Source organism: Trichoplusia ni, chromosome 27 (genome assembly GCF_003590095.1).
Source record: "Trichoplusia ni isolate ovarian cell line Hi5 chromosome 27, tn1, whole genome shotgun sequence".
Taxonomy (NCBI): domain Eukaryota; kingdom Metazoa; phylum Arthropoda; class Insecta; order Lepidoptera; family Noctuidae; genus Trichoplusia; species Trichoplusia ni.
In genome coordinates, this window is record NC_039504.1 from 58,246 (window position 1) to 84,331 (window position 26,086).

At 34.0% G+C, this 26,086-nt stretch overlaps 1 protein-coding gene across 1 annotated transcript in view; it reads right to left on the minus strand.

The window, feature by feature from the left end:
- Positions 1 to 25,771, minus strand: part of LOC113505889 (peroxidase) — a 28,921-nt gene extending 3,150 nt beyond the window's left edge. The window contains exons 1-10 of the mRNA XM_026888747.1: positions 25,332 to 25,771; positions 15,782 to 15,940; positions 9,673 to 9,749; positions 8,841 to 8,931; positions 2,848 to 3,039; positions 2,423 to 2,619; positions 2,160 to 2,333; positions 864 to 942; positions 547 to 692; positions 177 to 418 (exon numbers count right to left, since the gene is read on the minus strand). Coding sequence (XP_026744548.1) covers positions 177 to 418; positions 547 to 692; positions 864 to 942; positions 2,160 to 2,333; positions 2,423 to 2,619; positions 2,848 to 3,039; positions 8,841 to 8,931; positions 9,673 to 9,749; positions 15,782 to 15,940; positions 25,332 to 25,345 — 1,371 coding nt within the window. The 5' untranslated portion in view covers positions 25,346 to 25,771. The remainder of the gene's footprint in view (positions 1 to 176; positions 419 to 546; positions 693 to 863; positions 943 to 2,159; positions 2,334 to 2,422; positions 2,620 to 2,847; positions 3,040 to 8,840; positions 8,932 to 9,672; positions 9,750 to 15,781; positions 15,941 to 25,331) is intronic.
- Between the last annotated feature and the right edge of the window lie 315 nt (positions 25,772 to 26,086).

A 26,086-nucleotide genomic window follows, 5' to 3' on the forward strand; every position in this document is an offset into this window, starting at 1 on the left:
TACTAATATTATGAAAAGGTCAAAATTTGTAGTCTGTAGAGGCTACTCAGAGGAACTACTGAACTTTTAAAATTAAATTAAAAATATTATTTTTCAGTGTCGTAGTAAAAAGTAACGGCCAATGAAGTGGAAGAGTCAGTTTATTATGATTACTGTTAATGCTATGTAGTTTATACCTCTTTCTCCAGAACTAGACCGAACTTCTCCATAACATCTTTTCCGAGTAGGATGGGCAAGAACTCGTTGTATGTAATGTGTTGTATCTCGGCGATGTTGATGCGCCTCGCTTCTTGGAATAGCGTCTCGTCGTCCCAATGCGGATTGACCTCTGCGAGAGCATTCGCGACTCTATTATGTTCACGGGCCATAAGCGTGTGCATTACGGTCAAAACTAACTGTTCGTTCACACGGATTTCACCTGTAACATAAAATGTTAATGAGATATTGCATAATAGTCCTCTTAATAACATTTCCGTTTCTTAATATATAATCAAAATTACTATGTATTTTTTAACGAGTAATTTAAATAAATCTCGTTTTGCTTACCAGCTTCGAAACAGTACATATTCTTGTTGGGCCTGGTGCATCCTTCATCGGGGATGTCAAGTTTGAGCGGCAACAGATCCTTAAGGCCGTACTCTTTGAAAACTGGGTTCATTCTCAACAAACCACCGAAACCTGTACGAAGCTTTCTGAAAACGACAATACAAAAGCAAAATTAGGAAAAGCTGCACTCACTTTTAAAATTCCAATTTTAACGAAAAAAAGACTGTCGATTATCGATTTATAAAGCGGTATACTTACCGATATAAAATGTAACAAAAATCTTGTTCGCGTCTAACGTAACTGGCAAAATACCTTACCTTGCGAATTTCTCAGTGACACCGTACACGGTGTTTCCATCTATGGCTCCAGTAAGAGTGTTGAAAGGAGCCCTTGATCCTATAACATAATACCTCCATGAATAAACTGTTATATTTTATTTTACGACCCACATGTAACGTCACATGTCTCGCTTTATCACGATTAATACAGCTCATACCTAGGCTGTTACGTATAATCAAATAATTATGAGACAATTATCCATCAAATAGACCGGTCAACCTTCAGGCTGTGCACCAGATATGAACAGTCTGTAATATCTTTATTATGCTATGAGCATAGGCCTTATATCATACAATATTTATAACTTATGACCATAAAATTACGAGTGTTTCGTACACCCAAGTATTGCATATGGTATTTCATAGCATGTTATTGGATTGGTCCAGTCAAGACAAGTTAAGTTATCAAATAGCGGCAAAACCTTGTCTGGTTGTTTGTTGTGAAAGTGGCACCCCGTGGCGCCTAGATCGCGATTTTTTATGTGTCTAATAAGATACGAAACTAAACACAGATCACTATCAATATTTAGTAGGAAACTGGTTTCTCAGACATAGTTAACATTTTTATCAATATTTTAATATGGATCAATTGAGTTTTATTATTTTGAAGAGGTAGTTAGAAAAGGATCTAAGGTGATAGTCTCTTACTTTTACTTGGTATCGATTGGCAAGATGCCAAGGCGATAGGGCCGAACGAGAGTGAAGGCGATTTCTGTAGCGAAAGGTGAAATGAATACCGTACGCCCGACCTCAAAGAGTTTCGCACTAAATTACGCAATTCTGAGCTTACACGTAACTATCAACACTTTATTCACTTTCGCTGTCTTGGAAATCAAGCACGGTTTAAGATAATGATCAGGTGGAGTATTAACGGTACGTCACGGACAACAATGGACTCTGAGTTCATGGGATGTTACGTCCGACTACGTGTTATACAGTTCGACATAATGCGATGCATAATCAAGCAGTTTGTATTCCGGTTTGTTTTATTCAGTGACTTTCGTACGCGTAATCTTGAAATGAAAGTAATATATCCTTTTGTTAATCTGCGACTTATGGTTGTAAACACATTTGTTTACGTCTGCTCTTTGGGGAGCATTGTGTTATGTTTAATAATTTATACGGATGTACTGTCTATTTATCATAGCTTCGTTTAATGGGAACTAGCCTAGCTTATCTCAGTTCAACATCCTGTGTGCTAAAAGACTATACAAAACTACCGATATTTAAAGAGAGTTGAGGATTTATATCGAAAGAGTTTCTTAGTTTTCTTACCCAGACGGCAGCCGGGTCTTGGCGAGGGGAATCCTCGAACAAAGTCGATACACTTGACTCCGAACAGACGGTAGAAGTAATCGTCATCAGGAATGCGGATCTCGTTACAGTAGGGATGCTTAAGGTGAGGAGGACGCTTGCAGCACTCCTCGGGGTCGTTACGGTTTACAGGGTCTGGAGAAAAATACAAAAATTTTAGTTATGATTTTGTGTGACAAATCTTAAAATATATGCTCTTCGATGTCTGAAGGTAGCATTCTTACCAAGGGGAGTGGCGGTAAGCGTGTAATCGTGATCCATAAACTGTCCCCAGGCGATGACCATGACGGTACCGGCGTGATCGTGGAACCCTTCATCGGGATGCATAGTACGGGACACAACACGTGAAAGTGGCAGATCTTTTCCGTGGTGAGCGATACGCGGCGCGTTGATGCCGTCCGCGAAAAGTGGACCTATTAATCTGAAAAGAGGAAACATATGACGCACGCTTCTAGTAAGGTGTGTGTATATTATATCTACCGGCTTTAGCAAGGGGCTTTGCACTGTAGACTTCACTTTCTAGCTGCGTGAACTAGGAATTTATTATTTAATCTTGATTCTGGTTTGAGTTTTGAAAGAAATGTTTTCTAAAAAGCTTTCTACCTAGTTACATGCTCTCGTAATTTTTTTCAATCATTATCAGTCCTACCTTTGGAAAGGAGCCATGGTAGCGCCCCACGTGGGGTGTTGCAGGTTGTTGCAGAGTCCATCCAGTCTTCGATACTTGCCGGCACGACATTCTACGTGAGAGAACACTGGAGGACAAACTTCTCTGATCAGAGTGCGGGAGGTGTCGATCAGAGGTAAACCCTTCTCCACCTCTTCGTAAGTAAGGGCGTATCTGTGGAGGAAAAAGGAATGTTATTTAATACAAAGGTTTTCTGTTTGCCTTGCAACTAGCTTTATCCCGAAATGTATTGGAGTAAGGAACCAGCCCTATTAGGTTTAGGAATTCTTTAATTGGGTAGGACTAGCTGTAGAAGTTGTAAAGTTAAAAGTTTCTACAAACAATCCTAGTTGTATGGTAACTATTTACTACAGTAGACGTACCACCTTGTTAAAATTACTACACCCGCAAATTACGTTCCCTTTCAAGAATCTTGACACGTTAAAGTAAGTCGTTGGTCAGAAAGTCGTGCAACTAATATTATGTTAAATAAATTCATCAATTACCAACATTAGGGCATAAAATAATTCGTCGCAAGCATTTTGTATGGAACGCACGAAAAACCTATTAAATACATTATGAATTCTCCGTAAATTTAAACGGTTTGGTCTAAATCGAGTCTGCTTGGCAAGTATTTAGGAAATGTAGCAACCAACCGTTTTGTGAAATGCTAAATATTGTAATTTAATCATAAAATTAGTTCTTTATTGACTGGTTTTACTAAGATGCCTTTATAAGGAGGTTCGGGCCTACTACGGTTATCAGCAGATATGTCAAAATTGATTAAATTTATTAATTTATGGCACAGATGTTCGATAAGTTTGGGCTTCAGACAAGACTTTTATGGTCGTCAGGCATATAAGTCCGGTCACATTGAATGCATGCAAGAAAAGTGTCTGTTTATAGTAAAGAGATCTTATCTTAATATATTATTAATTAGTCATAATTCTATTTAATGTATTTCTTTTAAATATTTTTCTAAGATTGCTTACTCGACCTTTTTAATTTATCTTATATTGGAATGATGTATGTATTTCGTTGCATTTTTTATGAATAAAAAGCTATGCCGTATATGATAGAGGAGGTTGGAAGGATCTTGAGCACCAATATAAAGAAGTTCTCCAGGCAGTTGAACTTTAAAACAGGACATAGTCTAGGAAGGCTTTAATTAATGACAGGATCAGGAAGTCGATTGATTAGATATATGCATATTTTTAAATGGTAGCCATATACTAACATTTAAGTATCAAATGCCAAGGTTTATTGCAAAGATAATTGTTTGCTCCAAATTAAATTCAAATATATCTATTACTTTCTGGGTAAATGATTAATCGTTTTTGCTGTTAAGTTTGATCTTGGTAATTTTTGATATCAATAAATTGGATTTCTTTAATAGTGTAAATTTTTTATTAATGGATTTGTCAAGGAATTTCATTTAATCTTGAGGACAAGTTTGACAAATTATCATTCCCTATGTGTCTCATTTATTTTACAAAAACTGACAAAATTCTTATCTGGATATAGTTTTTCCAAGTGTATTAATATGTAAACGACGATAGCTTTTATAAAAGAGTTCAATAAGACTCAGATAACATGTAGAAACCAATATACCCATGTATTTTAAAGACCCATATACATATCAACAAATTGTTAAAACTATATTTACTACAATGTGCGGTAGTATGTTGCTTTTTTTTAAATAGAGAATTCAAAGTGTCATAAGTCGATGCAAGAGACGTTAAAACTAAGCTCATATGATAGAACGAGGCTCGAGTCTCTAGAGAGCATTATCAATAAATACTTCACTAAAGAAATGAGGCCAAAGATATTCCATATGTAGTTCAAGGCACCCATGTACAAGTTTTTAATTGAATTTAATATTAGACAATGTGTTCTAGGCCAGCTGCGCGTGATGTGTTAGTTTTGCACGATGATTTCGTACTGCAATTTATATTATACGTTTGTTAGTCATGGTATGTATATTATGTTTTATTTATATATTTTTTATTTACTGAAAGCCAGAACATTATTTTTATTCAACTTGTTCTTGCATAGTTCCATTATAATGGAGTTAAGTTAACAATAATATTGCGCAACTGCATTTATGCGTTGAACTCCCGATAATATTCTTTTATTACCAACTGCATTCCAGAAAGCTATTAACCTACACTCATGAGAATATTAAAATATTTAGACGCCCACTGTTAAATATTAGCATAAGTTCAAAGTGCTCTCCATAATCCACATTTATTCGAAATTTGAATTTCCGTGTAGGTAGCCATTAATGTCATAATGATAATTTTATAACGGTTCCCAATTCAAATAAACCAAACATGGCGAAGAAATGGATTTTTCTAAACTGTCAGCATTTAATTTCAATTTTGACATTAGTTTTTATTAAGGTATTTGTGTAAACTGTAACAACATTTTTCCCGTGTTTTTGTAACCATGTTCTGCTTTTAATTGCAATTTGTCATTGTTGTCTGTCTTCACACAGATTTAGTAAAAAGTGAGATAAGTTGCCGCTTTACTAAACCAAACTTAATGTTAGTCTAATAGCAAGTTGCTTTGATTGTAATCTTAACGACCAAGAAGGCTGAACTACGGGCCATTTATTTTGTTATATAACCTAAAACCCATTCTCTAAATGTATTATCAAGCTGTTGTTTGGAATTTATTAGAATTTTATAAACACAATACAAACGATTATGGTGTGTTATTTAGATCATTGTTCACAATAGAGTAGTGTTAAGTAATACGTATCATTTGTAGGTGGCAATACAATGGGATGAATAATATAGTTTTTGTGCCTTGTAAACTATGAAATAGTAGATAAGCAACCAGCAAAAGTCTTGTGCTCCTTTACATCCGATTTTTGATTCTAATAAGTTTCCTAAAATATTTTTGCTGTTGGTTCTTTTGATCGAGAATGTTAAAAATTGAAAGATAAAGAAGAATGGTAACGCAAGTTAGGAACTCATGCGTTTATGATTTTCTTTTTCGTTAATTAAAAGCAAACTGAAGATCACTCCATTCATTCATCGATTCCACTCCCTTTTAATCATAAGATTCACCTTCTAATTACAAAACAGTCTTAATTACCTTTACGTTTACGCAATATAATATTGCAGTACCACCAACATAGGCAATTAAATCCGTATCGATATCAATCATTCGTTAGTCGTTTGACAAGTTACATTGAAACAATGAGAGTCCGAATATTTCAGAACAAATATCGGCCTACAAACGTCAATCAAAACGGGCAAACAGACATACAAACGTGAAATTAAATTCTTGAGCGCAACCTTGGCGATGATATGCAGCGATAAATATGTAATGTTACTCTGATTTTTTTTTATAAATGTCTTAGAGATTTTAACTTAATTAGAGTAATTAAGGATGTATTCAACTGTAGGTAAATAGCAAATGTTAAAGTTTTGAAAAAAAAATGTTTTTTTTTTAAGGAACTTATGATAAGTCATAGAATCCAAGTTATTTTTATTATTAGATATTAATGAAATAGATGTATAATACACAAAAGTTTACAACTAACAGTTTCTACTGCACTCCTACTTGTTTCTACCTAACATACCTTTTTTGGCAGAAGTATATAAGGCAGAGGCTTAGTTTTTTAGATCTGCTTGATAATGTATGGAGATACACAATTATATTTTAAGTATTTTCATGTTATTTTGCAACCTTGGATGTCTTAAGCCAAAATTAACATACCTAGCTATTTCGATGCCCAATTTCACAACACGAAAATTCGCGAACTGCGCGTCTAAACTCATTTACCTTCATTTGCAGTCGGATAGAATCAAAGAGCACTGTTCCTTAGTTTGGCCTTGTCGTTATTATTCTATAATTACAAGCAATTAATACTGATGTAACTGTTAATGATAGTAAACAATGTTAAAATGCAATAATGGTATGCGTTTGTATGTAATTTACGAGGCTTTATTAAGTATAAGTGTTATTATGGATTTAATTAGCTTTAAGATTGAAAACTGTTGTAGCTGCGTTTTTTCCTATTTAAAATTAGCTTTAGTCAAAAGGTAAAAAATATTGTACATACATTTAAATGAGTTAGTATCTATGTGTAAAACTGCCATGTACCGAATCAAAATAATTGCAAGAAGTTAATATTCCATTGTATTTTACGAAAATGATGTCTCACTTTTTTTTAAGTATATAAATGATTAAATCCTGAGTTATCATGAAGTCTAGAACAAATTACATAAGATAGAAGCCTTTCCTTAAAATAAAGCCTAATCATTCCCCGCCCTTTACTAACTTGGACTAGGAAGAGAATGTCTCTCATTATCGATGGGTCGCCACTTCGACCACTATCGATCTCTTCCGCAGTCACCATGACGGTATGATTCATACTGCATGCTCTGGTTACCGCTAATGAGTCGAGATGACATTTACAGGCCGTTCACTACAAAGGTCAGTATACCGTGTAGGCGACCAGTAAGATCAAGGTTTAGGTTTAGCCCCATTTTAAATACTAACAGCTAAGTGTATGATTACAGAATTAGCAGCTATCAAAAAGTATAAGCAACGAAGTTTTCTACCTCTGTCACTTTTGGATCAATTTTTTGAAGATGCGTAGATCAGAATAATCTTTTTCGGAATGACTTTTATTGTTCCCGTTCACAATGTTTGCTTAAAAATATTACTGAAGGTGAATTAAAAAAATCAACTCATTAACTTAGCTTTATACAGACTTCAAAAGCATAATGGAATTTATGGAATATTTTTGTTCTTCGAAATACATCTCTTACTACTACTCAAAGTGCACTGGAGGAGGACAGACGCTGACATATTCGGTGTCATGTTTCCACTTCCACTTATTCAATAGCCCTAGTTTCAAAGCTAGTGGTTAGTTCTCTAGTTGAAATGTAAAGTTAAACTCTAACGTTTTTAAGGTCTGTTTGATTCTACAGCCATATAGGATTTTGTGGAATTCGGTACGCTCACGTACCCGAAGTTGTAAACCAAATCGGTCTTAGATAGAATTCGTGCACCGTATGCGGCATATGAACCCGAGTGTAATTAATGGAAATTATTTAACGCAATTGCAAATTATTTGTTGCGCTGATGTTAAAAGACTCGACGCCTATAGCAGAATTGAATTACCAACTTAAAATATAAAATTATTTATTTTTTTATATTTTTTTTCTCATAATTTTGGAATCGGAAGAATTGTGAATGAACCGATTTTGTTGATTCTTTTTTCATAAAAAAATCATTAAGTTTTTCTCAGTAGCTTTTTATTTGAACTCGGCCGTTACAACTAATCTCTAGTAACATTAACTTTATCGTTACACAATACAAACAAAAGCCTAGGTTTTGCAAGTGCACATATTGTTGCGGTTGTGGTTTTAATTTAACGATCATTTTACCCCTTGAATGTGTTGATTGTGTGACATGAGTAGCTTGTGATTCGATACGTTTCGACTACAATAAGATCCGTGTCAGATGAAGAATAAACTCAGTTCAATTGAGTATATCACAATAGATTAAATTGTTTGATATCTTTCCGCGTCGTGTGGCCCTGAATAAATGGAGAGAAGACAAAAGGACGGATTTGAAAGAGGAGCAGCCTTGTGCGGTCGTGTTTATTGTTTCCAATTAAAACTCGTGTAAGGATAAAAACGGTAAAGTAACCTTTCATGTTCTAAGTTCAGTAGGTGAATGCCGATTAAAGTCTTTTTATTTAAACCTTTGAAAGCCTCGGGGGTCACCGGAGATCGACAAACAAAACAAATCTTAAACCTTTGAAAGACGTAGGTCACCGGTGCCCGACAAAAAAACATATCTTATTGTTTTGTAGTCAAAGAGTTAGTTCTGAATACGTACCAACATCGGACGCTTAAAAAAAAGTGTTGGCTAATTGATACTTGCTGACATTTTGGTCTCAGACAAATTTAGAAAGTGTTATATAGTCTGGCATTACAAATGTCACTTACCTCCGGGCAAGGCTGATGGATATGTCGAGGATCAGCTCTCCGACGCTCGCGAAGTCTTCAGCCTTCCAATCCCCTTTTGGCTGTGATACCACTGTGGAAAACAAATGAATATTATGTATCTATCTATAGTAATGTTATAAAGGGTCAGTTTGTGACGTTGTGTACAGGGCATTCTCCGGAACTACTGAACCGATTTTGAAAATTCTTGAACCAGAGGAAGCCATATGAAGTGTTAAATAAAGTTGCGTTTTTTCAATTAAAATTACACAAATTAGGGAATAATGGTAGAAAGGCGAGAACTTTTTAGTTGGCAACTAAAATCCAAGCCAATTATTATGATGATGTTTCTTCAAGATTTTCGTACGAATGGCAACGAAAATAAATCAAGACTACTAATTTTGTTCTTGGCACGCTAAACAGTGACTTAGCATTAATTCTTATGGAGAGTGGTAAAAGTTTGAGTCATCTAAGTTTTGAGGCATGACCTAGCATTAATTGACGAGTATCTGATAAATGATGACATCGTTACAGTTATCCGACCAATAAATATAAAAGCATGATTATACATAAGAGGATTTATTAAGTTGAAATTGCTGTTTATATTCTTGAAAGTTTTATCGAGTGATCGTTAATAAGCAAACATTTTTCCCGTTTACTTGCATGATGACACAGCAATTTTACATAAGTATTACATTACCATTTTTTACAACACCTTTATAACGATTGTTTAAAGCTGTTGACGCCATATTAAGAACTGAATTACTTGAATAGTGTTTCAAGATTGATTGTTAAAAGGATCACTTAAATGAAATATTTGGTTTAAAGTACTTACAAATTCGGTTTCTTGCTTCGAGATAAGCCTGATTTATCGCTTCGTAAGTGATGCAATTCGCTTGTCCTTCATATCCACTGAAACAAACAAAAACTCGTTTAATTATTTCGTCATTATTGTTATTACTTTAAAGCCCACTCGTAAGTTTCTATACTTTAAGAGCATAATAAATAAACGGCGTTTATTATCTGTGGTCCGTATTTGTCAAACTTTCGCTGATGGTTAATTATTTTAAAACAATTTATGAATGTTTACCAACAAGTCTTCGTACTGTGTGCATATCTCAATAAAAATATTTTGCTTTTTACAGTGTCGAAAGATGAAACGGTTGGTTGGATAATACAGCAATTAAGTGCGAACATATATGATATTTTAAAATTTCAGTAAAACATCCGCCAAATTTAATTAAAGATTGACGGAGACATTTCTGAACAATGAAAGGCAGTAAACTCATCACATTTGACCACAAAAGAGGTTACATATTCATGCAGTTTCCATTAAAAATCGTGGCTTACATTGCTTTTCGTGTTGCTTAACCGAGTAATCGGTGTTATATAACGAACAGTAAATTCACGTGATTCTAAATTTGGTAACATCTGAGATGGCACTCCTGATAGTGCAATTATTACCATTCTTGATACAGAAAAAAGTCGTAAGTTACGTGACTGTTCTTATGGGAATAATGATATCGTCTTTATGCAGTTATGCGGGATTTACACAAAATTACCTAAATAAATTATCGTCTTTGGTCTGAGTATAACAATAACGAATATAATAAATCTTTATTGAAATTACTCGTTGCGAACAGTTAAGATAATTTTATTGATTTCATAAACATAAAAATGCAGACATTTGGAATACGAGCAGATAATAACAATTCACAGTATGTATGCCAATTTCAAAACTTCTTTTTTTAAAAGCAACACACAATAGATTTAAAATTATAATAACGAATTAATAAGGTTTTAACTTATAATTGGGTTAATAAGATTCTACAGTCAATACTAGTTTAGGGTACCGTCACGATATAATTAACAAAATGGAATTTTTCTATGCTATATGGACTGACCTATTATTTTAATATGGAGCATGTAAGTTGACTTTTAAAATCACATTTCAATATTTATAGCAATTGGTATTTGCACTTGTATCAATGTTAGTACAAGTTAACCTTAATTATTTTTTAGGTAACCTAGTACACACCTTTATTGATAATATATCCAGTGCAATAAGACTGAATAAAACATTAAAAAATAGTTAATTTTGCAATTAAAACATCTTTTATACGGAACCAAATACACAATTTAATTTATGTGCCTTCTTAATTATTCTTAAGTATTGCAAATCTCATATTAATATTTAATGTTTGTTCCGGATTCGAATAAAATGACGGAATAGTTTTACATAAATATGCGACGTTACCAAAACGGTTACATCTTACAAATTGTTATTGTATTTATTAGAAAATAACTTTCATTGTATTTCTACATTTTAGTCATATTATTTGGAAAAGAATAGGCCGGTTTACATTATGATTATAATAACTGTCGTGAGGCAGAATCATAATTGTACAACTCACGCTCATGTATCAAGAGCGTCCAGCTTGTTTCGGACTCTACCGGAGTCCTTAAACATCATCATTCATCTTGGTGTTTGCGAGAAAGCTCCAAGAGAAATGTACCAGCCAGTATATATATAACGATTATATGCCTTAAGTACTTGCTTCTCTAGTTCTCCTAAAACACTCCTATATGAAATAAATTGTAAACCAGCCTTTATGCAAAGTCATGCTGATATAAAGTTCCGTAGAGTTTAATAAACTCATGTCCGAATTGTGAACGGAAACTTGTATCGAAACTTTGAACTTTGAACGTTACAGGTTTATTCTGCTTGTCATCGTTTAAGAGGAAAACAGTAATAGGTAGTTAGTAAACAGTTCAAAGAACTTTTAATTGTCTCATCAGGTTTATTAGCAGGAAAGATTATTTTACGATACAGACTGCTCAAATATTTGTTACAATGTACTTTAAGCTTCATACAAAAAGTAGACTAATTATTATTAGAACTGGCAAGTTACTGACTTAGGTTAACGCAGAGTATTTTTTGTTAGGCGGTGAAATCTTTGAAGGCACCTAGTTCTTCGGGGAGGAAGGCAGGAGGCGACTGACATAACCTGAGCCGCTGTGCTCTCGCATTAAGTCGGTGAGTGACAATCCATACGAATTCTTAAAGGGATAAACAATTAAACTTACAGGAATTTAAACCTAGCATTGTCGTCATGGTTGTTTTCTGTATATTTGCACTGTTATTATGACTTTTGATTATTTATATAATGCGGTAACTTAGCGATAAACTCCGATATTCTCCTCTTCGGACAAGTTTAATTTAAACGACCTCAAATAACCTAATATTCTATTAAAGCTCAATATATTCATATTTTACTAGTTCTAATATTATTGCGACATTAGCACGTGATCCAATTGTTGCCAAATCTTCCGTTCCCACGTACAACGAGCTCTTCGATTCTCACCAACACCTTTACTTAGGCGTTGCGACAGCTACTGTTTCGTAGCGAAAATAAAGATGTTATGTTCCATGCAAATACATGAGAAAACACCCGTTCGAGAACGGCTTCTCATTTCTCAACTATTCAAATAAAATTATACAAATAGGTTTTAATATTACAGTAGTCGGTAGACGGTGTCGTGTGATAAACAAACAACGATTTTGTAATGAACAGTGTCAATAACCTCTTTTGTTTTTAACTGTTTTTTCAATTACTATTAAATTATTATTTTTGTTTTATGAAAAGACAAAACACGAAAACATAAATAGTAGAAAAAAAAGTTTCATTAAAATGAGACAATATTTATTTCTAATGTGTGGTCAATCCAAAATGTTTGGCTAATGGTCCATAAATCACATAGCAACGTAAAATCATGAGCATCGATTAACATGTATAATGATGACAAACTAAGAGGTTTTACCGTTTCGCCTTAACATACGGTAGGTAAGGCGTGTCTAAGTGGTAGACAAACGATTGAGGGTCGGTACTCTTTGCTTCTATAAGGAATAGGTCGAGCCGTTATGCGGACACTCCGACAATGTTTGCCCAATGATAGACGCAGTTTCATAAGCCTTTATGGCCGGTTCATATATATTGAAAGAGCTTCAGTAAAAGCATATGGAAACACATAAAAATGTTATTATTGCTCTCTTAAATTTAATAACAGTTCTCGGCATTTTAATAGTTTTGTATTCATAATTTTTTATTTATGTTCGGTCTGTGTACCATTTATTTATGTGATGCAACCATATCTGTATGTTTCTTAAAACGAAGATTTAAAAATTGAATCCAATAAATTAAACCTCTTTAGTTGAGCACAAAAGCTTTTCAAGGTAAACACAGGGTCGTTGTAACATTGTGAGGTTTGTTTGGTCTCTATTCTTTACTTGTTTGCTTACGCGCCATTATAGAGTACCGCATAAGTGAGGTTATAGATCAAGATATATTGCCGGTTTGAGACTGTTTTATGGCGTAGTCAAGGTACATACGAATTGAGCGAAAGGATTTGAAAGTAAACGGAGCGATCCGTCAGTTAGCTAATGCTTGAGATGAAAGCATTGAGACCTATGTTACGACACCTGAGAGGTCACTTAGAGAACGGGGAGCGTGATACACACTACGATAATAAAATAAAAGCTTTATGTAACAATGATACGGATCCCATCTTTACTACACTTTCAGAAGTGACGAGTTGTGTAATTTAGAAAGTTCAATTGTTTAATCATGTTTTTCATTCAAACTTTTAGGTAGAAAAACACATTCATTTGTTTGACAGGTCATTGACACCGCGTAATATTTATGTAGTTATGTTTGTTAGTTTATGACACATGGTAACGAGTCGCGGAGAAAGACAAGTGAGTGTGAAGTGTGCCTCGGAAGTGTGTCAAGTTTGCGCCTGCGCCGGCTGACGTAACGGTGACAGTAAAGATCACTCCCGCGCAATGTGACATTGGGCCGCTCTCGCTAGGGCTGTCATGATCAATAAGATTCTCAAATGAAAAATATTTTTATTAGCTAATATCAAATCAAATCATTAGATATTGATTGAAAAATATATTGTCTCATAGCGGTCTTTTGTAAAAATACTCTTATTAATTATACGTTAATTTTATTTCAACAGTGAAATTGATGAAACGAAATGATGTTTCTCGAAATGGACGAGTCTAACATATATATTCTATTTTAAAATTTTGTTTTTGAAAGCAAGTGACGAAGATTCAACTGTACATGCGTATCGGAGAAAAATTGAAACGAAAGCGTGACATAAACATGACCAATGGTACAAGGGAAAGTAAAACTTATAATTCTGTTTGTTATTTGATATTATTCATTCAATATCTAATGATACGCAAAGGAGGATCGAATTACTTACGAGTGTTAAAATATTTCATAGCACATCTCAATTTCAAACGAAACGGTTTGGTTTCGTGCAATGTGCAAATGTATACTGTCACTTTAAGGTTTGATTCATATATTTCGGACAACCCTTAACAATTACATCTGATGACATTACCAAAATAAGTTTCGTAATGCAAACACCAGTAAGAACTGTTTTATTTTTTAGATGGGACATAATCTGCCTAGCATTACGCAATTGTCTCTTAAATACAGAATATTTAACTTTGCTTTCAAAACGCTCAAGAGATACAGACGTTTACTTACAAAATGGTAATTTTAACTGTCTTTAACTCGTCAGTTTACTTTACTTAATTTAATCGTACAGTCAGCAACAAAAATAAAATTACGAACTGTCAAAAATCATTTATGAGTCCTATATTGGTGTTCAGAGTGTCCAAAGCATGTTGGTGTTCAAGCTAATGAGTTTTCCAGTCCCTATACTAAGTACTTAATTGTATTTGATTGTACTCAAGAAAAGTGCCTTGTTAGTCTAGCGTTTCGACTTGTGGTGCCGACTGTACCCCTCACTTAATAAGGCCTAATAGCTATTGAATAAAGCAATTTATCATCGTTAAGTTAATATGGAGACCGCAATGTATCTTGTACTTACAATACGGAATCTATTTATGTTGTCTCGCGAAAATAGGTTACAAGTCAATATTGATGAAATATAAATAATCGGCTTTCAATTGTTACGGTGGTGACTCACTAGGGCATTTCGTCGAGCATTTTGTTTCAATTACGTGTTGGTGCTCGGTTAGGCAAAATACTAAAGGTGAATTTGCATTTGTCTGTACTGTAATATTCTTTTGTTTTTATTGAACTATTGTACCACGCTTATTGCCCGAACTCTACGATTCATAATAACCTTATCATGAACCAATATACGAGAGCATTTCATGAAAAGCTGTTCTGTTACAAGTAAATGCTTTAGTGTATCATGACCATTACTTGTTTGTTTTTCTGCAATTGACTCATTTCTGTGTTTGCTATTGAGAATGTTTCCGTAAGTGTTTGCTGCATTTGATTCGATGTCGAGACTTTGCCTTTCTGTGATAGTGCTTCCGTGAGAAAGAATTGCAATCTGCTGATCACGTTTCTTTGATGGATGTAGACATTTATTTTATACTGTTATTATGTGTTACAATCTCATACAATCTCAATACAAAATTAAAAGTCTGGATGTACATTTCAATCCAGTATTACTTACTATCTATGTTAATGATTTTGAACCAATGAGGTTGTGAAACAAAAAACTCTTTGGTTTATTTTTACTTCTTCTAAAACTGTCTGGCGTCTGACACGTTGTTAGACAGCAAGCAATATATTGTTATTTTTCTGTCAAGACTTTGACATATGTAGGCAATTAGGCACTAACATTCTCTTTAGTGAAAGTCATAAACTGAAAGGTTCTGCTGATACCACAGAAATAGCAGATGTTCCAGGTATTGAGGTAATCCGGCACCTGATGTAATGCCACGCATTTCCACGTGCCGGCATAAAACGCGGCTGACGTCACCCAGCGTTTAGGTTTAGACAGAAAGAGTCTGACACGACTCGTTCCTTTCCCCGAATAAGCGGGTTTCCATGAGGATTCCACTGCAATACCAAAAAAAGTATTCTGGTAAAGAAGGTGATACTCACAAGTTGCCCTTAAGCAGGTTGATGCTGTAGTCATAGGCGGAGGTGCGCCCGGGCCCGTTGAGGTAGAGCGCGCAGTCGCCGCTGTCGCCGACGCCTGTCAGCGGCGCGATCGGCGATAGTGCCGCGGCGTATGCGCAGCATAATGCTGCTAGTAACGTTCTGGAAATAAAAAGGATGAAGTTAGAAGAAGTACATCTGCACGAAAAGTAGAGTGGAATGAGAAATAGAGTGGTCGCCGTCACAAATACAGAAGTTTGTAGGACATCACCACAGATCCACGACGAGTCGCGGTTTCGATTCCTGCGCAGGACAGGCTTAAGTGAGATTTTCGAATAATTGTGTTGATTCTGAGACTATGTTTTTCCGTTCAAATAGATGTATATTTAGAGCTTGAAAACAAAAACAAGCAACTTGAAAGTTACAGTTTTAAGATAATGTTAGGAGCTGAGAAAGTACTTCTTCATAGCAGAAATAAAGGCACGTTCATTTGAACGAAGATAACAATATCAATAATTTCCAAAATTTATTTTGTCTACATAATTATTGCGCACAGGTACATTATAAGTAGACTCTCTAGAGTTTAGACAGTGCGCGTCCTTGTCTCGTGTTACGACACTTAATTACATATTTAATAACTTGTTCAATATTCTTACGAACATTTCCACTACGGTGTTGAAAGATTTTCTAAACAACATTCAACAGACAAGTATTAGTCTATGAGATTAAAGTAACTTATTCCTAATGCGTAAATACTCTCTAGTTTTAAACCTAACTTAAACTTAACCTAAACTATACTCAATGAAAAAGAATGATTCCAAAATTTAAAAAAACTTTTCCATGGTTTACTTAATTATTTCGATCTAATTACATAAATTCGTTTTAATAATTTATAACGATTATAAAACTAATCGGAGATCATGCCAATTAATATTTATAAACAGATCTTACGTCTTAACTTGTTGCTAAGTAATTGACCGTCTCGTCTCGCTAGTGAAAGTTCGACTGGTGACGAGTGGCCACCCAATCACAAAATTACATTGTATTGACAGCTCTAGCCGGTAGTTCTCACTTTGACAAATTATTCTGTCGCCTCACACATACTGGCAGGTCTTAATCATAAATAATGATGTTATGATTTTCTGGTGACGTTTTTTGTATCGTCAATGTATGTTCTAAGTTCTAGAAGACAAGTTTGGTGGTTTAATTATTTTTGGTTTTCGTATATTGCTTTAGGCTTTTTAATTAGAGCTGTGCACTATGAATAAGTTGTATATCTAGTAGATATGTATGCATTCTTGTTTAATGACGGGAAGGTATTCAAAATTAAATTGATCTTTATGACTGAGTTTTAAACAAAAATCGTTAACTAATTAGTGTTCTTATAAAAAAAAAACATTTAGTCATAAATATACGCAATTCATGTAATCATCAAAACCTGACTCGATCGCAATGCAATATCTTTCAAAACTTTAGTTAGCTATTTATTTAGTAATTTAGGTTAATTAGAGCATCGTCTAAATCTAAAACGATCAAATATTTTGTAATAAACACATATTCTTATTCGCATATTGCTTCATTATAACATTGTAATTATCCGGTGGGTTACAAAACTCCTCCTGATCTAGGAGGACAAACCTACCATCAAAGTTAAGCAGTTGTTGAAGCGAGATAGTGCATGCCATGATATAGAGCTCTCTCTCTTTCACAACTGTTATGGTCTTATATATACTTTACAGCAGAGCTTTACACTACCTATCTGTTAGTCCCGCACGTTTTACGTTACTATCACGTCAAGTCGTTCGAGGTAAAACGACTCCAGAAGCTAGACGAAAAGCGCCAAGCCCAAAAAGAGAGGTCTAAGCTGTCGTACACCTCTGCTCTCAATTCTGCGGGTCAAATTTTTGGCCAGTGTTTAGATCCAAACTCGGTCTAGCCAGTCACATCAGGGCTCACGCTAGGTAGTGAAGGCAAGGGTCGCCGTTATCGAAAACCATAAGGACTATATATATACTATGATCAAAAAGTAGACGAAAGTCAACCTACACTAATTTATGTACTTGTACTAGTTGTTAATTAAGAAGGTATATGGCATTCCTGACACTGCACTGACTGACTGAATGCACTCATAGTGCGAGCCTTTTCATTAATTAAGATTCTGCAATCGCCTAGTTGGCTGGAAATATATTAAAGTTATTTCAATGGGTGCGAGAAAAAATATAATTTATTGGAGACAGGACAAGGTGTGGTTATGAAATATAGTTAGAAAAATACGTATGACTTGAAGTCCGAAGTATAGTGTTCTCCAAAGATTTTGTTATCACAAAGCCGATTGTGAAACAGATTTCGACTATATTACAATTAGAATGATAGATTACACTAAACTCTCTTCAAAACAAGAAACAAAAAAATTATCAATTTTAAGGTACTCTATTTTCCCTAATTTTCTAAGTCCCCATAAATATAATTGTGGACTATGAAACAAAACTATTTAAATAGGACTATAATAAATTCAAGTTTCGACATTAGCTCTGTAGGTGTAATACTTATAGTACGGTCGGCAACAGAAGTCGTTTACGATCTGAATTTAAAAGTCAAGTACTTTTCAATAAGTAAGTATATTGTACGAAACGCCGCGAAAGTATGTAACCTATTTTGTTATCGAATAGGGAGAACTACTAATTGAATTTGACGCAGTAGTTTTGAAAATTTGTTGTTAACTGGCTTTTCTGTTGACTGTACGTACTTATCCTTTCGATTTCGTCTAAGTCGAGCCTTGTAATATGTGTATCATAAATATTTATGCGCTACTTATGCGCATAGAGGCACTATACGTACCGAACAGGTGCTTTGCCAAAGAAACTAAACTTGCTCGAGACACATTCTTTTGGTGACTGACATTATAATTTAGGAACGAACGCTAACTTGATTGATAAATGGTTTTATATTGCAAATTAGAAATAAGTTATTTTTAACCGATTGTAAGTTGGAGTTTATGTTCAGTTTTTGAACTGAAGATTTTGGTTTGTTTTTGTTCACCACCTTCAGTTTTCTTTTTGTCTCCAAATTAACTCAGTTTAAACTTAAAACAGCGCAGAACAATCAGAGAAAATCTTAGAATAAGTAATTATGGTAATAAATAGCTACATTTCTTCCAATACACAACAATGACATGAATATAGTTTGCACACAAATTAAGCTCATTATAAAAAAGATTTTTATAGACGTCTTGTCTCCATCAACCGAGTTACACAACACTTGTTAAATAATCGGTAAAAAATGTAATAAATACACGGAATATATTAATTTAATACAAGTATTTCGAGAAACAAGCTCAATTATAATGATGATACCGATATTTTAAGTGATCCGTAACTTTCTATCCACTTTCTGCCTCGAGGCAATATCAATGTTTATGATTATTTTTATCTTAATGTTTGTTAATTGATTCATCATGGTACTGGTAAACATTGTTATTAGGTAAACAGTGTTTTTGTAGTCAAGTAATATTTTTGCAGTTATGTAAGCGTGCCAGCGCTCTGTATTTTGTAAAGTGGCATCTCTTTTCTACAAACCTATAGATATTATTTCAAGGGTTGGCGGTAGGTCCTTTAGCAGCCATAGTTTGTTTATCATAAACCATACGTTCAGCGAGGAAGTTAAAAAAAAACAAATGACATTTAACAATATGCCAAGTATTCACATTCAAACTTAAACCTCTTTAGAACATTTTTAATTAAAAAATATTTGTTCGGTAAATATAGATCAAATAACTTGCAACATAGGCGCTCAGGTAGCTTAATTAATCTATAACTTTACGGCCTGATTAAAACTAAACTAGACTAATAAAATAACGAGGTTTATCAGCTCTAACATACAGGACATAGTTAATGCGAACTCATTATGAAAACTGACGGTTTCCGTTTGTCATGTTGGCTGACTAGACGGCCTTGCTTTAGAAGATATCCTCTCACGTACAATATTACGAATACTCATTTATGATTGCTCCATTTTACATAAATAGTTGAACGATTTATCTGTTACCGGCGCTTAATCTTGTAAATATTTTGTTGTTGTGGAAGCATGATGCCGCTATGCGAGATGTAGTGCGCTGTCTCTTTTTTATAATGAAATCTCACTTTTTCATCTCACTTTATATGCACATGTTACGTTCAGACTCCACTACGTGAATAAGTAATCTTTACCGTGTGAAATCTGATTTATAATATAATTATACTGCATCAAAATGATTGATTAGCACAGCACTAGGTCTAGTTCTATTTTAAATTACATTACACCTTGTTATAAAACCATTGGACCTAATAAATTGAGTGCCGGAACGTTGACGGCTTTTTGTCTCGGATTGTGACGTAATCGTCCCAGTGACCGGCGCGTCTTGCGTGACTAACATGACGAGCAAATTAAAAGCAAATATAGAAAACAATTTGAGAATGTGTCGTGTAGACTTTGAACTACGAGTACATGCAATTACGGTTATGTAAACCATAAAACCTTCTTCTTGAGTTTTTATAAATCTTTTTTTTTAATAAATGTCGGTTAGTTTTGCAGTCGTATTTTTACAACGGTACCGAGATAAATTTAGATAAACACACAAAATTGTTTCGCCAACGTAACGCTTTGGTACTTTTTCATTTAAGCCAACATTTTTTTTGTGCTGGCACATATACTCCTTAATTACTTCCTTTTAAGAAAAGAGTCAATATTTCCGTTTAAAAAAGATGGAACAGCGATTGTCTTCAGTCAAAACTATGGTAGTTAATTTAAACATCGAATAGACTTAAGAATGTTTTCTTTTTTAATTGACATCTTTCAACAAGGACATTATCTTTTCCTCCTTTACTATATTCTATGTTAAGAGGCTGTATCATATTACGTCACGTGTGATAAAGGCGAACATAAATCGCGCACTTTTCTCCGGTCGTTACGGTTCCTGAGTTGCGCAAGTGGTCATCGCGAGATGCGCGGCTTACGTCACCGACCCCTCGCCCTTAATTGCACGTAAACATATTTGAAAGTAAACTGTTATGTTCAAATTGAGAATTTTATATCTATGTTCCTGTGATGATGACGGAAGACGAACCATTTCATATGAGAAGACAAACTCTTATTGGACGATTCATTATATAGGTTTTTTAGACGACTCCCGCAGTAAGTAGGTAAGTTAATCCTTGTGTTTCGGAGGTTTTCACAAACATCCAAGTCTCATACACAAAGACACCCAGACCCAGGACAAGTATTATCGGATCACACAAAACCGCGGCTATCGAACCTGCGACACGTCGCGTGCTTTTCGTATTAACCACAACCACTCGGATATCCGAGCAGTCAAAAAGAAAATTAAGTAGTAGACATTCTGCAAACACTAAAATAACTAATGCTGATGAATGAAAATGTTTTGAATTAAATATTTAAATTCTTTGAAGTTAAAAGTAGTTCTCTAATAGCATGCAACAATGCAGACAATGGTTATTAAAAAGTTACACACAATGGAATATAGTTGTATTGTTTTTGTGTTTACGTATTTATGTAGTAAGACAGCCGGCTCATAGAAGAGACTTCTTCGTCTGAATTTATTCAATCAAAGAAGCAATAAAAATAAGATTAGAAATTAAAATTGTATATTTTACGAGCGATTACAAAATTCGCTAACTTTAGTTGCAGAGACACTTTCTATAAGTATAGGTTTCGCGAATCAAAACCAGTATTTTGAATTGTCTAATTTTATCTATATTGCTACTATATAATATTGTTATATCACTAATATTTGAAATGTATCCCGTTAAGATTGCACAAGTAGTCTGCTAAATTAATTGGTAGAGTTTGATTTAAAGTAAACAACTGCACGTCATAAAAATAAGTTAAAAAGAGTTAAATTTTCTTACGGCAAGTTATATTTCTTTTTAAAATATTTCACTTTAAATATCTCATTAAGTGGCCTTCAAAAGATTTTATTTAAATATTCGGCATAATTTCATAATGTATGTTACATAGCGTATAATATGTATGTTATGCGTTTTTTCATAATTTACTTAACCTTTTGTGCTGTAATTACTATTTATAGGTATGGTATGCGAAAATTTCACGCGTTGCAGTAACGAATGAATATGTATTAAATCTTTTTTATACTTCTAACCTTTTTCGCCTTTTTTTTCAAATGAAGTGAAATGCAATTTAATTTTATGTTAAATTTAATGCTTTTTCATTTTAACCAAACCATTCGCATTTAGCAAGATTATTTTTGCTTCGGATGTAAAGATACTTGGGTTTGTTTACAGAGCTGATATTTCCGACATCGCATTGTTACTTTTTCACACGAAAACTCACTCTTCATTCATTCTAAAATCTAAATCACGCATTCGATATTCTTTCATTCCACGCAAAACCTTTTGCCATAAAAGGAAACACCCTACCTTCACTACTTAGTCACATTATCTTCCGTATATAGACAACTTGTAAAGAAGCTCTTACGCCAATTTAGGTCTGACATCCTTTCTCTATCAATTAGACAAGTCAAGCTTATTCAATTACCGTCGAGTTCAACCATTATATCATTCGACCTACATGGTAAGATGAGTACGTGACATCCGACCGTCACTACAACAGTACCGTAAACCACACAGCTATACGTCCAAGCTCTTATTTCCAAGTCATAAAGTCGATTGTTTCTTGCTCTTGCACGAATTATGTGGTTGATTGTACAATGTACAGCATTGAACGTAACAAGTACATAATGTAATCTATCAAATCTTTGAGCTTTCGCTTTTAACTGAGAGCTCATCATATCTGACGTCACGTTTCTAAATATGGTGCTCATTGAGCAGATGAGATTTGACGTTTGTGTAACATCCATTACTCACTGGTAGAACGTAGAGTATTTTGTAAAGAGGTTATAGCCGGTAATGGTTTCAAAACAAATGATCTTGGAACGCCCCAACAGTTACTCGTGCTGTCAGGAAGATACATTGTTTTGTTCGTAATGTAACTTTTGTTTCTTTGACAGATGCGTGACACTGTTAACGATGTTTACAAGATGATTATCATTTTCACTTTCATTGTGTAGAGGAATATTTTTTGTTCTTTTATTTAAGAGTATGTAAGTTGCTTGCATTAATATAGTTTAGATATAAAATAGTATTGAGTTAAAAAAACCCCCGTATTTTTTGGTAAAGCAGTGACGAACGATTGTAGACCACATAAAAGATCTGTCACTTAACTCCTATCTTATCCTAAGTAAAATAAGTTCAAAGTCTGAAGCGAAGTTTGAGCAGCAAGATTTAACCACACATTTTCCAAAAACAAGATTAATAGCAATTTTCCTTTCAGATCAATAGTACACTATTTATAAATTTGAAACGCCCAATTTCGTCCACGTTCACTACTGTCAGTGCTATATTTGAACCCTTCAAATGCTTGTAAAATAGATTATTCATTCCAAGTCTGTGGCTTCGAAAGTACAGCATTACAAGCCATCCTTTTAAGAGTTAAACCACTTTCCATTTCTCATAGTCATCAGTACGCTTAAGGCACACAGTGACAGCTAGCGGTACCTGAAGATCTACCACCAGTATTATTCCACAGCTGTCGGAGAGAGACAGCGCTCTACACCATCTAGTGCGCTCCCTGTCTTCCACAACTCCAGTAAAATTACTTAAAATGCAGTAGGCCCCAAGTTTATCTTATTATTGATGCGACTAGTTCACGTTTGTGACTCCACACCTACGTAACATGATAACATATAACGGGACTTTAACTTAAGGTATTTTTATCAGAACTGGTATTTTTGAACTGTGAAGCCGTTAATGATATTTGAATTTTAGGTGTGTGGATTTTTTATTTTACCTATCAGCTTGCCCATACGGAATGGGTGAATTAGTTTGATGACTCTTTAGACTTGTTTCTACTTTTCTTTGCCTACAAGGTCACGTTAGTGCAACAAAAAAAAAGGTTGTTATACAAATTTTTAACCTACAAAACTTTTTCGTAAAATAATAGAAGTTACGAGTCAAAATATAAATTTCGTCTTTGACGGTGTCCCGACTTCTTGTATTAACTTGTTCGGAAGAATACCATCTTTTTGCCAAATTAATCTATCACGTGTAGGTAGATATAATATAAACAAAATGAAATAGATAATTTACACCTATATACAACACCGTCCTCTACTTTGATGTTACAAAGGAGTCGGCAATTACGTCATAGGAATTAAGTCAACTCGTACTGATTTAAGTGACAGCCTTAATGAAATACAGCCTTACTATCTGGATTTTACCAGTAACTGGCCGGTAATAATGACCTAAAGCGGTAAAAATTGTTAGCCTCGTTCAAATTGACAGGCGGTTTAATGATGAAATATTACTTAATAACTGATGCAATTTGATTTTATGTTGGATTTACGTGGTGATGTTGGTGATTATCGGTTTTTCATACTGTTCTACAATTGTGAGTGATTCTGATGACAAAATTGAATGTTTATTAAAGTGTTGAAAGGTATTCAGCTTCGCCCTAAATTTTTGTTTATAAGGTTGTTTTTTTTTTGGGAATACGTCAAAGTATTATATTTTTAAAATGAAATAAGTTTTATGTCTTGAATTTGAAAAAGGTTTTAAATTTTCATTTTTTTGGGAAAAACAATTATAATTATAGTTTTCACAATAATAAGAAATTATTTGTTAACATTGTGAAATAAAAAAAACAATTTACAATAATGCGAATTTAAATTGATTAATGATAATTTATGCGAGATATTCAGTGATGCATACATTTTATGCAGATATCCACAAGACAGTTGGGTATAGTCAAATGTAGTGTAATTAATTATCTTCTATTAGCTATTAAAATTAACTGTCTTGAAATTGTAGGTTATATTTTTTTCTAAAATTGATATTTATGTATTTTAAAAATGCAATTGTATTTGGTCAATGCTCTTGAATGATTACCTAAATATAGACTTCAAAATCTAATTTAATATGTAATTGAAAAAAAAAACTATAATCGAGTTGTAGTAAACAATGCATAATGGAATTTTAGTTTATAAAAAAAATGTTCAAACTTCTCTACATTCTCTCTACTTCTTTAATTTTAAACAATTCCCGTCAAGAAAGCTTCTTTTGCAAATTTTATCCCATTTTTTTTCCTGTGTTAAAATCAAACCTATGCGCTACGCATAACTACTCGAGTTTTAATACTTTGTTCGCACATTAATCGCATGCTGAAAAGCTAGTAATGCGCGCTACGATGATGAACGTAGCGCACAATTCCGTAGCCGCTACGATACACTTCCATACAAAAGACTTCAACGACAATGCACTGAATAATTTGTAGATAAATACTCAAACCCTATAATAGGTATTGAAATAATATTTCCAGATTAATGATTGTACCTAATTAAATCATTTTTCAAAAGTGATGATTAAATTGAAATATTTGGCTGTCAATCTACAACCGAATATTTAAATCGCCTAAAAAAAACAGCTGAATATTCCCAAAATAATTTCAGGTAAATAAAACGAATAAAACGAATAAAAAAAATTACCTTGATATCATCATCGTTCTAACACTGTCCAAATAATAGTCCGAACACTAGTTCACTTATACCATTAGGCACAAAGACGAGCACTAAGTCCAATTTAAGTTTTAATCATAACTTTAAGTTTAAGTTTGATGTTGGTCCGCGTGCTAACGTCGGTGCGGTTAGGTCGGCACTGCTGCAGTGCGCATGCGCCGTCGCGTCGAAGCCTGCGCGTCCAAGCCTCCGCGATGAAAGTCGCTCGGAGCAGAAGGACGACAATACGACCGCCGTAAGGCTCTATGCTAGATATAAGCTGTAAGCTGTCACGGTAAATCGGGGCTAGAACTAAATTTAACTAGGTCTTGCCAACTATACTTGTTTACGGTTTTTAATTTTCTGTTCAGTTTCAAAGAGACAATTATTCGCCTTTTGGAACTTAAAAAAGTATTAAAGTGCCACTTAAAAATAAAAGCACCTAGTTGTCAAACACGAACATAATGTTTTTGTTTAAAAGCGTAAAAAAGATGTATTACATGTTCTAGGTATATTAATTTAAACTCTCGGATATCGAGTGATTTTTTTTATATAAAAGAACAAGAATATATATTTCCAGTGTATTGTTAAATTTTTGTTTAAAAGAGGTTTTATGAAATACCGTTTAACGATACTTAAAGTGTGTTTGTTGTTTTGTTTAGAATCTGTTCACAGCCTAGTGTTAAACCCGCTAAATAAACCCGCGTTAACTGTGATACAAGTTTATGTTATTCTTATATTTGCTC